This window comes from Ictidomys tridecemlineatus, chromosome 6, assembly GCF_052094955.1.
Source record: "Ictidomys tridecemlineatus isolate mIctTri1 chromosome 6, mIctTri1.hap1, whole genome shotgun sequence".
In the NCBI taxonomy this organism is placed as follows: Eukaryota; Metazoa; Chordata; class Mammalia; order Rodentia; family Sciuridae; genus Ictidomys; species Ictidomys tridecemlineatus.
Window position 1 is genome coordinate 13291390 of NC_135482.1, and position 14908 is coordinate 13306297.

General features: G+C 44.3%; 1 protein-coding gene and 1 long non-coding RNA gene across 2 annotated transcripts; one reads left to right on the plus strand and one right to left on the minus strand.

Moving 5' to 3' along the window:
* Nucleotides 1–2005: 2005 nt before the first annotated feature.
* Nucleotides 2006–5582, minus strand: Ascl4 (achaete-scute family bHLH transcription factor 4). Its single transcript, XM_021724374.3, has one exon. It carries the CDS (start codon nt 4907–4909, stop codon nt 4400–4402), a length of 510 nt encoding a protein of 169 aa, XP_021580049.2. The 5' UTR covers nt 4910–5582; the 3' UTR covers nt 2006–4399.
* On the plus strand, nt 3598–9051 carry LOC144378547 (uncharacterized). Its single transcript, XR_013440312.1, has 3 exons — nt 3598–3948; nt 8295–8363; nt 8919–9051. It is a non-coding gene; the product is annotated as an uncharacterized LOC144378547 (long non-coding RNA).
* Nucleotides 9052–14908: the final 5857 nt, after the last annotated feature.

The following is a 14908-nucleotide window of genomic DNA, read 5'->3' on the forward strand; positions in this document are numbered from 1 at the left end:
GAATCTATAAGAATGCATGGTTAATAAGCCAATTAGAAGTCAACATAGACCAAGGTGACCTTGAGTGGTCTGGCCTTGAGGTCTTGAAAGCCTGATGTCACCCTGCTGTCCGTCAAAAGTCAAGAGGTGGACCTGGGGGCTGGGAACACAGCTCAGTGGCAGGGCACTTGCCTCGCACACGTGAGGCAGAGAGAGAGGTGTGGACCTGGGTGGAACTCTCTGGAAACTTCTCTGCGATCCCTAATAAAACTGGAGTGTGGGAGAGGCACCTTGTCCACTCTCTCCTCTCTGAGAGGCCCCACTTTCTCCCTAGTGAGTGTCCCCCTCCTTTTCCCATCCTTTCAACACACCCATTCCCGTTCCTCTGAGTGCTCTGTCTGGAATCTTTCTGATTTGGTCACGAGAATCGGGGTTTGAAGGAGGAGTCTTTGCATCATCTCAGTTGCCAGGAAGGACCCAGCTCTGAAACACCACCATCCTGTCTACGAACTATCGATAGCATTTTTCAGTTCAGACATCACTTATACCTCGCACACCTGTTTTCTTCAATTTAAGGGAAATGGCCCTGCTTTCCCACCAGTACTCAAAATTCTTCAAGTTCCAATCCCACAAAAAATTATAAAGCTTTTTTTTAAAAAAAATTAGGAATGGTAACGGCAACCAGGATTACTAAATAAATAAATAATAAAAGGAGTAGGCTTCAGCTCCAGGTTGTCATAGTCTAGTGGGGAAAAGAGAAATACAGGAACTGAAAGCCACTGTGTCCTGGGCAGGAAGCAGTGTGTCTTAGTAGAGGACTTTGCACACACCGGATGCTGGTGTTTTGGAGCTAGATTAGGCTAATAGATAGTGCAGTCCAGTCTTCATGTGTCCTAGCTCAGGGAGCTGAGACCACAGAAGTCAGGGACTTGCCCAAGTCACTAAGTCAGTGAGACCCAGCCCCAGGGCCAGGGCACACCCTGCCTCAGCCCCTCCTTCTTCTTTGAGCTCAGGAGTGGAGTGTCATTTCCACAACACGCCCCTCTGCTCCGCTGCCTCCACAGAATGTGTTGGGGATTTATCATCTTGTTCTTTTGGAAAGCACAGTTGTTCTCTGGTTTAATGTAGTGATTGGCACAGGAAGAGTGAAGTTCAAACTTTTTTCTTTTTTTTTTTTTTTGGTACCAGCAATGGAGCCCAGGGGCACTTAACTAACCCCTGAGCCGCATCCCTACCGATTTTTTTAAAAAAAATATTTATTTTTTAGTTGTAGTTGGACACCATACCTTTATTTTATTTATTTTTATGTGGTGCTGAGGAGCGAACCCAGAGCCTTGCACATGCGAGGCAAGCGCTCTACCGCTGAGCTACAACCCCAGCCCCCTGATTTTTATTTTGTATTTCGAGACAGGGTCTTGCTAAGTTGCTTAGGGCCTCACTAAGTTGCTGAGGCTTATGTTTTAAAAGCTTTCATTTGTAGAATGGCATTCCTCCAGTGAGCTACCAAGAAGGTTCCAGAAAAACTGCCTGATTTTTTTTTTCCTTCTAAATAGATTCTATGGTTAAGATGGGACACCCCCACCAAGCTGGTTTTCCCAAATCATTGCCTTATTCTCAATAGGATTTCAAACAAAACCACCTTAAGTCTCCCAGTGATTTGGCTGACTGTCCTCTGACTCAGCTAGGCAGGTAACCTGGGTGTTTTCCTAATTTTTTCCTAATTAGCAAATTCACCTCCCTTAGGCTGGCCCCATGGAAGTTCCCCTTTGGAATAACAACCAGCCCAGAGACCAAAATAGAGGAGGGATTTGTGTGTGTGTGTGTGTGTGTGTGTGTGTGTGTGTGTGTGTGTAAGACTGAGTAATCTGTGAGAGAAGTTAACCATTGCATCTTGCTAAGTCCACCCAGAAGGCACCGTTCTTAAGAAAAAATTTAGTTATGAATCATTCATTACACAGCATTTCTCTGTGGTCCACAACAAGCTGTTATTATATCAGCAATTATATATTTTAACACGGAGTCAGCATTCCAGGGGCAAATCATTTATTTCTCTGGAACCTTCACAAAGAAGGCGAAATCCTAATAACCTGGTCACTCTTTCCTTTTAAACACTGAAGAGATCACACTGGCTCCACCCAGAAGTTATTCTTCATGCAACTTTATTCTCTGTGCAACTGAGAAATAGTACAGGACTTTCTCCAAATACGACAAAAGCTACTGATTGATGAGCACCTTATAGATTATCAAGGCTCTCCCCCTCCCCCTCCTGCAAAGAGAAGAGATGAGGAAAGAGTAGCAGAGAGCGCTGGTCACCCAGCTAGCAAATCACAGCAAGAGGGCACAGTGCAGAAGAAATCCTGGGTTTGGGGATCAGACAGACTCAGGATTGGGTCTCAGTTCCCTCCTAGCAACTAGTCAAGGTCTATCACCCTCTTTCAGTTTCATTTTTTTTAAAGCAAAAATAGGAGCATTCCCTGTCCTACAGATTTTTGAGGATGGGACAAAATGTGAAAAGCACACAACTAAAGTCCTGGCATGTAAAAGCTCGTCAGTGAAAAACAGCTTCCCTAACATCTATAAAACCTGCCTCATGAAGCCCGAGTGGACACGAAGTGAAACAATACCTGGGAAGTGCTCATTCCTTCTCCTACTAAATGCCCCTTACCAAAGCCGCCTCCAGGGAAAGAGAAGCTCAGCACATCGGAAGACACTAAAGAGAACTTTATAAACTGGGCACCTTTATAAATGCATGCCTGTAATCCCAGTGACTCAGAAGGCTGAGGCAGGAGGATCACAAATTCAAGGGAGGCTGAGGCAGGAAGATCACAAATTCAAGGGAGGCTGAGGCAAGAGGATCACAAATTCAAGGGAGGCTGAGGCAGGAAGATCACAAATTCAAGGGAGGCTGAGGCAGGAGGATCACAAGTTCCAGGCCAACCTCAGCAACTTAGCGAGGCCCTAAGCAACTTAGCAAGACCCGTCTTAAAATAAAAAGGGTTGGGGATGTGGCTCAGTGATAATATGCCCTTGGATTCAATCCCTGCTAGAGAGAGAGAGAGAGAGAGAGAGAGAGAGAGAGAGAGAGAGAGACTGACTTTATCTTCATATGTTAATATTCATCCAATTTATCTGCTGAATTCATACTTCTCAGAAAAATACTCAGGATTAATTTTGAAACCAAGGGGTAGTAACAGCTGAACCCTAGGGCATGCTAGGCAAGCACTCTACTTCCCCAAGCCCCTAGATCAAATATTTTTAAAGTAACTGGTAACAACCAAAATCACTGGGTAACTTCAATATGCCTGAAAGCCCTCAAGGATAAAACGTTTGATGATGTGTCAAGCTCAGTCCATCCCTTGTCCCACATTCCTTCCCCAAATCCAGTTCTACTATCAAAAACCAGTAAAGTATGCCTGGTGCAGTGGCACAAGCCTGTAATCCCAGCAGCTCCCAAGACTGAGACAGGAGGATCGCGAGTTCAAAGCCAGCCTCAGCAAAAGCGAGACACTAAGCAACTCTACAAAATAGGGCTGGGGAAGTGGCTCAGTGGCTGACTGCCCCGAGTTCAATCCCCAGTACCCCCCCCTGCCCCCTAAAAAAGCACTAAGTATATTTTCATTTTATTTTAAAGTCGCAGTGTCACTTTAATCAGATTCTTAGATGGAGCGAGAACTACAAAGAAAAGGAAAAACGGCAGACAAAAGTAACTGAGTGGGAAAAGAAGTCATACAAATCTGGGTTCTCTTCCAATTAACGCCAAGACGTACTATTGGTTAAATGCTACGAAGTTTTCAAGTAGCCACTTATTGACTAAAATCAGTGTGCACCAAACAGAATGTCCGGGCTGGACCATCATTTACAGATTCATTGGTGTGTGCTGAAGTCCTGCAGCGTGCCCTGGGGACTTCGGCCCAGAGTCGCCTTCCCCCAAAGCGCCCAGTCAATTAGTTTTCTGAAGCAACTTCCAAAGTAAGGAGTGCAAGGAGAATGGTCCTCTCACCTAAAGGACGGTCGCGCTCGGGGGTGGGTGGGTGGGTGGGGTAGGGTGAGGGTAACGTTCTTGGGTTAACGTTTAACTTAACCCATATCACGAACTGTGGGAAATTCCACTTTCTCCCGCCCTGAGTCGTCCGAATAGGCGCTCAGAACCTGGAACAGTTTGCATTTGCGTTTAAAAGTAAGGGAAAAGAATTTCCCTAAAAGCACCACTAATTTGCCGGCACGTAAGCCAAAAGGGCGCGGGGGGGGGGGAAGCCCCCAAATGGCAGACCCCCCCTTTCCCCTGAAGCAAATCACTTATTTTTCCTAAGATTTAGGCCAGGAGAAGAAACCAGATTAAAAATGCGAAGCGCGTTTGGAGAGGAGTCCAGGCTGCCCCGGCGGCGACAGGGGCGCGGGGCCGGGCCGGGAGGTCGGGGCGCTAGCTCGCACCCTCCGGCTCGCTGCAGGGCGAGGGCGCCGACGAGGCCTTGGACTCGCCATCGCTGTTGCATTCGGCTCTGCGCTGGGGGCCGGCCGGGCCCTCGTGTCCGCGCGCCTGGCGCTCCAGCAGCTCCTGGAGGTGCTTGATGTAGCTGACGGCGGCGCGCAGCGTCTCCACTTTGCTGAGGCGCCGGGCGGCCAGCTCCGGGGGCAGGTGGTCTCGGAGGCGCGCGTAGCCCTCGTTCACGCAGCGCACCCGCAGCCGCTCGCGCTCGTTGCGCTGGCGGAGGAAGGCGGGCTCCAGGGCGCCGCGCAGCGGCGGGTGCGGGCGCGGCCGTCCCCGCCCGCAGCCCCGGTGCGCCCGCTCCCAGCACGCGGCGTCCAGACGCACTGAAACCCTGAAGGGGTCCCTCGGCGGGAGCAGAGGCAGGGTCCCTGGCACGCCCAGGGGCGCGGTGCGCAGCGCGTACTGAAGGGTCAGCAGTCCGGCTGACTTCCGTTTCTCCATCAAGTCGCGGAAAAGCAAACAGATCACTCAAGAAATCAATCTCTCAACCGGAGATGAGGCTTAAAACCTGGTCTCATCCAGATTGTGGTCCATCCAAACAGTCTGGCACCGCTGGTCTGCCTTTGGAAAAGTTTTTTGGGGGTCTGGAAACTAGGTTCCAGAACAGGCTTCAAGGAAACTTTGCATGGCTTCCGAAGCTCACTGCACTCCTCGATCGCTATAAAAATCCAGGCCAGAGGTGGTAGACAGATACAGGACCTCCTCCCCCGCGCCAATCCACTCTTGAATCCCCGTCTTCGCCTCTGATCTTATTTCAAAAGATAAGAAAGGGGGGCTCCTCTGCTCGTTCCCCCTAGCCTGGATATGTGGGCGCACACCAAACAGTAATCATCCAGAGCCACCAACGCTTTTCAATTCCTGTAATACACCGTTCTGGGGCTTCAAGAGATGAGGGGTTTTTTGCAAGCAGCCTAGGAATCTTGAAGGTTAGAGAACTTTTCCCAGGAACCTACCGGTCTCCCAGCGGGGAGCGAAAGTTTACCCGAGGCTTTCTCCTTGAAAAATCAAGACTTGGCTGCCCCGTGGTTTCCGGCGTCCAGGTCTAATGGAAAGAGCTTTTAGAGTGTTTGCAAACTTACACTTGCTCTTTCATTTCTGGGGAGGTGGAGGGAAGCGCTCATCAAAGGGAAGACTGCTCTCTTGTGGTTAGAAGATGTGTCAAAACAAGGAGGACCCCCAGGGAAGCTCGTTTTCTTCTCCCAAACCAAATCTTTTAAAAACCCAGTTAGACACTTTTTGAAAGGAACACGAAAAAAAAATACATTCTTTAGAAAAGAATATAAGGGCCCGCATATTATGTTCCAGGGTCTGTTCGACTCAGGGTGCTTTGGTCTCCAGGCTACTTTTTAACATCAAAAGACTGAACAGTAACAGACACTTTTAGCCAGTTATTTCTCACAGTGCTTACTGTAAACACAGGTTCAGTACAGTTTCCCGACCTGTTCTAATCCCACGCTGGATGTAAGGACATCGTCTTTCCTTAGCACGGAGTATTTTTCCATTGTATTCTTCTTACAACCACCACCACCACCACCACCACCACCACAACAATTTATTTTCTCCCTTGAGGACAGGGAAACAACGTTTGAAAAGTGGGGAGCCCCAGTTCCACATTAAAAAAAAAAAAAAAAAAGATGGCTTTGAAGACTTGTCTTTTTAACACACGACCAAAAAATGAATAATTAGGGGCTGGGGATGTGGCTCAAGTGGTAGCGCGCTCGCCTGGCATGCGTGCGGCCCGGGTTCGATCCTCAGCACCACATACCAACAAAGATGTTGTGTCCGCCGAGAACTGAAAAATAAATACTAAAAATTCTCTCTCTCCCTCTCTCTCTCCTCTCTCACTCTCTCTTTAAAAAAAAAATGAATAATTAATCCACTCGTGTTGGTAAAGGGCTTTGAAGATAAAAGTGTCATTAAAAATCCAACTGTACTGGTTAATGTCAAAGAATGTGTTATCACGCTGAAAATCAGATTTCCTGTTCTGCAAATCAGCACATTAAAGCATCTTCTACTTTAAAAGTCCAACTTAAAAACAAGAGAAGCAAAAACCCCCTACGTGTTTATGATCAGACCTTCTGTCGATTCCTTGGAAGCCAAGGTGTCGCCCTAACATGTTCTTTTGACAAGTCCTGTGCTTCCCTGTTTACTCTCAAATGATCTGCCCCAAGCAACTGGAAAAACATTTCCATCAAGGCAAATAATAGAGAAATAATTATTCCTTTCAGGCATAAGTTAGTCACATTTTATAAAGTGTTGCTCCCTTATACTGGCAAACAACCTACCCTGTTGTGGCGATTTCTCCGTAGAATTGAGGACTCTCTTCCTATTAGGAGAAAAGCCCCTCAGAGAACAAGGTAGGCTTTTAAGCCACAAGTTATTTTTTTTGGTTGTGTCAAATATTTTGCTCTTTATTCTAAGAATGACAAGAAGAAATTGATGTATTTTAAACAGGGAGGTGACATAGATTGTATTTCAAAAAAATCATTTTAAATTAAACATGGTGGCACACACTTGTAATCGCAGCAATTCAGGGAGGCTGAGGCAGGAGGACTGCGAGTCGGAAGTCCGCCTGGGCAACATAGCTAGATCCTGTATGAAAATAAAATAAAAAGGACTGGGAATGTAGTTCAGTGGTAGAGCATTCCTGGGCTTAATCTGTAGTGTAGAAAAAAAAAGAAAAAGAAAAATATCACTCTTCTGAACAGTGAAGAGTAGCTTGGAGGGGAGCACAGAGAAAAACATTTGCAACTAGGTCAGGCAAGGATGAGACGAAGGACTTGAAGCATAAATTGCTGCAACTTAAGGGAAGGAAACTATTGACATTAACCAACTTGAGCATGTGCACACTCCTAGAGATCAAACCCAGGGCCTTGCCCATGCTTTGCCTCTGAGCTATATCCCTAGCCCTTGAAATTAATAGTGCACACCACATACTCTTTGATCCAAAGATTTCTATACCTTTGCCTTACAAAAATGAATGCCCCAAGCTGGGTGTGGTGGTGCACACCTATAATTCTGGCTTCTTGGAAGACTAAGGCAGGAAGGATCACAAGTGCAGCCTGGGCAACTTAGCAAGACCCTATCTCAAAAAAAATTTTTTTGGGGGGGGAGAGAGAATTTTTTAATATTTATTTATTTATTTTTCGGCGGACACAACATCTTTGTTTGTATGTGGTGCTCAGGATTGAACCTGGGCCGCATGCATGCCAGGCGAGCGCATAACCGTTTGAGCCACATCCCCAGCCCTTATCTCAAAATTTTTAAAAGGCATTTGCCTAATGTGTGGGAGGCCCTGGGTTCAATCTCCAGCACCAAAATAAATAATTAAATCAACAGTGCACCAGTATTGGTTTATAGGTACAGTTTGTTTACTGTACCATTGGTAGTGGTAAAAAAGAAAAAAAGGTGTGGAGGGAGGAAATAGCCTTAATGTCCATTCATAGGGACAGGGTTGATACTTTTAGACTATAATGCTATTACTAAAAATAATGAGATCTATATGTAAGAACTTGCATATATACATGATGTGTTAAAAAAAATCGTAGAGTAACAATTATAGCATGAACATAAAACAATCCTACCTGATGCATATGTCTTTATGAGTTTGTGTGAGCACAGAGAATGAAATGGAAAGGCACGCCCCAAACTTGGTCAATGGCTGCCTGAAAATTGTGGCATTGGGGCTGCAGGAGTGTCCATTTTTCTTTATAGATCTTTCTACTGCTTAACTCACTACAAACAATGCATATTACTTTCTTTCTTTCTTTTTTTTTTTTTAAAGGGAGAGAAAGAGAGAGAATTTTAATATTTATTTATTTTTTAGTTTTCGGCGCACACAACATCTTTGTTTGTATGTGGTGCTGAGGATCGAACCAGGCTGGACGCAAGCCAGGTGAGCGCGCTACCGCTTGAGCCACATCCCCAGCCCAGCATATTACTTTCTTAAAAAATTAAGTTTAATATAATAAGAGAAAATGGATAGAACACTCAAATGACACTAATCGAAATCAAGCCAACAGCTTTATCAATATAGTTGATAGTTTAAAGCACCAGAACCAGGTTTTCCAGTTCCTTAAACATTCTGTCTCTGAGGAACAAGTATGTACAGGAACACACACACACACACACACACACACACACACACACACACACATCAATACCACACACACAAAAAGGCCAGATCTTCATTCTACAGTTTTGACCCAGATAAATATTTTCTCCAACTTAAAGATATCTCCCGTAAGGCTGGTGTTATGGTTTTGATTTGGAATGCCCCCAGGATCTCATGTGTACAAAGGTGGGGCTCTTAGGCAATAATTGGATCATGAGGGCTCTGACCCCATTGGTGGATTGATCCTCTGATAGCTGATTGGAGCACTGGGAGGCGGAGGTGGTATCTATATAGCTTCTTCTTATCCCCTCCCCCACTTCCTTTCCCTACTTCCAGATGCTTTTCTCTGTTTCCTCCACCTTCTTTCCACCATGATGTTCTGCTCACCTCAGGCCCCAAGAAATGGAGACAGCGGATTATGGACTCAAACCTCTCACCCTATGAGCCAAATAAATCTGTCTTTCACTAAGTTGTTCTTGTCAGGTATTTTGGGTCACAGTGAGGAAAAGCTGAGTAACACAGCTGGCGAGATCAGATTACAGATATACTAAACCACAGGAACAATTGGGACTGGTGTGTGGTCCTCTTTTTTTTTATTTAATATTTTTTAGTTTTTGGTGGACCTTTATTTTATTTATTTTATTAATTTATTATGATGTGGTGCTGAGAATTGTACCCAGGGCCTCACACATGCTAGGCAAGCGTTCTACCGCTGAACCACCACCCCAACCCCAATGTGTGTGGTCCTCTTTAGATGTGTTCATTAAAGAGAAGGATGGGCACTCACTAAAGGCCGGGCTCAACAGATTTAAAAGTATCTTTAAGGATGAGGAACCCTTCCACCCCTAACACTCATATCCTTCATTACCTGCTTAAAACATGAGAGTCAAAAAGATTTAGGTTGACTCTTCCTTCGTAATATGCTAAGAGCCAGAGCCATAGCTGAGTAGGAATGAGGCATGGCATTTTTGGTTGAAAGGTGACGCCAGCAAGCCATTGAGATAATGATTATGTTAATTTGTGTGCATTCAATTGGAGATTAGACCCCTGCTGTCCGGCTGGGGCCTGCTACTTTGGAGCTCTCTCGGACTCCTGGAGAGTTCCCATTGGTTGGGGAAGTGTGGTAGGAGGGATTTTCCGGAGGAGGTATTACCTGTTGGTGTGGTGTGTCCCGGGAGAAGGCGGAGTGCGTGGCGTTCGTGGGAGTTTTGGAAATAAAGTTTGTTCCTGCTTGAGTGGCTCGTGATTTTGTGCCCAGCCAGACTGCGGCAGTAATATATGATGTCTTACAGATTTGGGTTTCCTAGGCTCATGGCACCAAAGTGTACACACCCTTTTGACCCCATGCCTGTAATTTGCCTCAGCTATGAGAAGTGGGGAACAGGGATCCATATATTACGACCTCATGCTAGATGTAAGTTTTTTCCTAGGTGTAGTTAACTAAATCTTAAATCGATCATCTGCCATGATTGAATTCAACAAGTCCTTTTCTATATAGCTCAAGTATTAACTATCTGTACAACCATGTGCAATAGCCACCAAGTATAACTAAATCTCTAGACTCCTAAGAGTACGGTGGGCCACATTTGGCATCATCAGATTCATCTGGAAGGAGAGGTCAGGAATGGGGCATAATTAGGCATTTACCTCCCTGGGAATCTCTGTGTTAATCAAGGTAACAACCCACACAGCTGCTCCCCACCACCCCACCACGGCCTAGTACCACACAGGTGCAAAGGAACAAGACTCACACCAGAGGGTGGCGGCCGCTCTGACTGAGAAGTCACCTACCCATTAGGAGCCAATACATCATATAACTTCTCCATAAACAGCTTCCAGGAAACCTGGAGGGCTGAGTTACACAGAGTCCACGCCGCAGAGAAGCCCAAAACTATCTTTCCCCAACAGGCCTTTACAGTTGTGTCAATCTACATATAATTCATGAATCCAGTGATTGGTGTGGGTGAGGTTACCTAGCAGCAGAATGGACCTTCTACCTCTATCAGGTTTTCAGAGGAAATGAGAACGGAAGGTCAATTGTCAATCAGAGCCGAAAAGCTGTTTTATTTTTATTTTATTTTATTTTTTTTATTGGTTGTTCAATACATTACAAAGCTCATGACATATCATCTTCCACACATTTGATTCAAGTGGGTTATGAACTCCCATTTTTTACCCCAAATACAAGTTGCAGAATCACATCAGTTACACATCCACATTTTTACATAATACCATATTAATGACTATTGTATTCTGCTACCTTTCCTATCCCCTACTATCCCCCCTCCCCTCGGAAAGCTGTTTTAATCCTTACACATATCATTGCACTCTGAAGAGTATATATATAAAATTTACAAAAAAATTCAAAGAACCACAAGTATTTAGGTACAACTTATTACTGTTTTTGCTGTTCTCAAGCACTATTTGAATTTTTAAACTTGTCTCTGCAGTCCTTTGTCATATAGAAATATTTTTATTAGTTGTGAAATTTTAAAATTTTCTTTAATTATTTGTATGTGGTGCTGAGAATTGAACCCAGTGCCTCACACATGCAAATGTAAAGGTAAAATTTCTAAGCTGATTCTAAGCTGCAAGAGTCTGAGTTAAAGTGTAAAAGACCGGGCATTGTAAAGTTTCTAATTGAGAGGCTTGGGCTAAAAAAAATAATAGACCAGGTATTGTTAAAATTCCTCTGCTACCCCCGGAACCTATAATCTCTGTAGTTGTTAGGACAATACCTGAACTGCCCAGTAAATATTTCCATTGATTCCCTGGTTGTTTATTAGCTAAGGGCTCCAAGTAGCTCGGCACGTAAGCATCCAGGCTCCAAAACCAATCAGTTTAAATGTGTATCCCGCTTAGGAGTGACCAATCACCCCTGCCCAGACTGTTCCTGCCAATGAATGTACTAATCCTGTCTCAGAGTTGTTGTTCAATTTTCCCGCGCCTCATGATGATTTGTTCTGATGTATGCAAAGCCCCCCCCCCCCCGCCCTCCCCAAAAAGTGTACTTAAGCTCTTCTTGACCTGTGCTCTGGGCTCTGGGCTGCTCTATCTTCCTGAGTGAGCCTGGAACCTCAGCATGCTGAATTAATAAATCCCCTTTTGCCAATTTCATGAAGCCAGTCTCTTGTGTGGTCTCTCCCTCCGACGCTCCGCCGGACCCTTACACAAGCAAGTGCTCTATCACTGAGTCACAACCCCAGCCCATAAAAAGTTTTTTATTTTTTGTTTTAATACTGAGGAACGAGGGCTGGGGATGTGGCTCAAGCAGTAGCATGCTCGCCTGGCATGCGTGCGGTCTGGGTTCTTAGTACCATATACAAACAAAGATGTTGTATCTGCTGAAAACTAAAAAAAAAAAAAAAAAACCACATACAAATAACTCAAAAAAAAAAAATACTGAGGAATGAACCCAGAGGAGCTTTACCATTGAGCTATACCCACAGACCTTTTTATTTTTCATTTTGAGACAGTCTTGCTAAGTTATCCAGAGTCTCCAGAATTGCCAAGGTTAAGGCATGCGCCACTGTACCCAGCTTCCAGCAGGAGTTTTTCCTTTGTTTTTGGTAGTTGTAGATGGGCAGAATACCTTTATTTTATTTGTTCATTTTTATGTGATGCTAAGGATCAAACCCAGTGCCTCACACATGCTAGGCAAGCTCTCTGCCACTGAGCCCCAGCCCTAGCTGGTGTTTTTAAAAGATGAGTTTGTAGTGTTTCTTAAACTGTAACTGTATTGTCTACTAATGAACTACTGATAGTCTTGCATTTTCCTTTGAAATATAAATCATTCCTTTTTCTTATTGAGTTTCACTGCCTGAGATCTCCAATCTGATGCTAACAGTAGTGGTCACTGGCATCCTTTTGTTTTAATGAGATAGCTTCTGATATTTCACCATCTCACAGGTTTTTTTGTTTTGTTTTGGTTTGTTTTTGGTATTGGGGATTGAACCCAGGGACACTTACGACTCAGCCACATCCCCAGCCTTTTTTATATTTTATTTAGAGACAGAGTCTTGCTAAGTTACTGAGACTGGCTTTGAACCTGCGATTCTCCTGCCTTGGCCCTTTGAGCTTCTGGGATAACAGACATGACCACTGCACCTGGCTCACAAATATTCTTTACCAAATTAAGGAAATATTCTTCTTCTTTTTAATTTTTAAAAATTTTTTTTAGTTGCAGATGGACACAATACCTTTATTTTGTTTATTTACTTTTTTTAAAAATGTGGTGCTGTAAGGGTCCGGCGAATGATGGAGGAAGAGACTACCAAGAGACTGACTCATGCAACAGCAAAAGGGGGTTTATTGAGGATCCACCGCGCTGGGGCTCCAGGCTCACTCAAGAAGGGAGAGCGGCCAAGAGCCCCGAGCAGAGGTTGAGCAGTGCTTAAGTACACTTTTTTAGGGAGGGCAGGGACTTTACATACATCACAGTCCCCTCTAACAAATCACCATACACAGAGGGAAAATCAAACAACAATTCTCAAACATGATTAGTACATTCATTGGCGGGAGCAGGTCGGTCGGGAGTGATAGGTCAGCCCTAGGGAGAGGATACATTCAAACTGATTGGTTTGGGCCCTGAGGTGCCTACGTGCGGAGCTGCACAGGGTCCAGGTTGTTAAACAACTAAGTGGTCAGGGGGAATTTCGGCACATATCTAATGGGCAGTCCCGGGAATTGTTTTAACAGCGACAGGGATTTCAGGCTTTGAGTGTAGCTTAGAAACTTAACAATACCTGGTCCTTTACATTTTAACTCAGGCTTTGCAGCTTAGAAACTTTACAATACCCGGTCCTTTACATTTTAACTTCAATTTCTTTTACTCTTTCAGTGCTGAGGATCAGACCCATTGCCTCACACATGTTAGGCGAGTGCTCTTTAACATTGTAGCCCCTAACCCTGAGCCTTTCCACCTATTTTGCCAGCCATAATTCCCCCCCCCCATGGTGTTTCCCGCTATCTGAAGTACTACATATTTAAATTATTTATTTGTTCTCTGTCTTCTTCTGATATAATGTTAAGCTCCATCAGGCCAGGTATTTTCTGCCTATTTGCTTTTACTAGAATTTCATGTAAATGGACCCATAATATGTAATCTTTTGTGTCTGGTGTCTTGCACTTAGCCTAATAAAGTTTTTTTTTTTATTGATTTATTTTATTTATTTATTTTTTTAAACATCAGAAATTTATTGGTTGCTCAAAACATTACATTGATCTTGACATATCATATATCATACATTTGTTTCAAATGGGATATAAATTCTTATTTTTCCCCGTGTACAGATTGCAGGATCACATTGATTATACAGCCATGTTTATACATACTGCCAAACAAGTGTCTGTTGTATTTTGCTGCCCCTCCTATCCCCTTCCTATCCCCCCTCCCCTCTTCTCCCCTCTCCTCCCCTCCCTCTACCCCATCTACCATATCTCATTTCTCTCACTCTCATTTTTTCCTCCCCTTTGCCTCACATCCTCTTATATGTATTTTTGTATAACAATGCATGTCTCCTTCCCTCTTCTGTGCAATTCCTCCTCTCTCTCCCATTCCCTCCCACCTCTCGTCCTTATTTGATGGTAATCTTCTTCTCATGCTCTTCCTCCCTGCTTAATAAAGTTTTTGAGTTCCATAGATGTATTGATAACTTGTTTCTTTTTATTGTTGTGTAGGAGTATTATTATTTTTTATTTTATTTTTAGGTGGTGCTGAGTATCAAACACACGGCCTCATGCATGCGAGGCAAGCACTCTACCACTGAGCCCCAGCCCCAGCCCAGATTCCACAATATTAATACACTATAATTATTCACTCACTAGCTGTTAGACATTGGGTTGTTTCCAGTTGTGGGCTACTGTGAATAAAGGTACTATGAACACTTGTGTATATGCTTTTGTACTTAAGTTTCCATTTCTCTTGAGTAAATCTAGGAGTATAATTACTGAATTGTATGGTCTAAGAAATTGTCAAGTTGGTTTTGAAAGGCGCTGGAGCAGTTTGCATACTGCTAGCAATGTGTGAGGGGGTCCAGGAATTTGCTCCACACACACACTAGTACTTGTTATGGTAGTTCTTTTTAATTTTAGCCATTTGTAGAAGGTGTGTAATGTTAGGTGCAGGGCAGGCTGAATGAATGTTAGCTGCAGGATAACCCAAGCACCCAAACCCCCCTCTGTCTGGTCCTTTATCACCTGTTTGCATCAAGTCTGAACACTCAACCCCACTCAAGGCTGAACACTCAACCCCCATCTGTCTGGTACAAGAGAAACCCACATCTGACCCCTGCCCCATTGCCTGAAGGCAGAAGATGACACCCTTA

What these genes read in the sequence shown, in the direction of transcription:
- Ascl4 (XM_021724374.3), bottom strand. Translation starts at nt 4,909, where the DNA reads ATGGAGAAACGGAAGTCAGCCGGACTGCTGACCCTTCAGTACGCGCTG.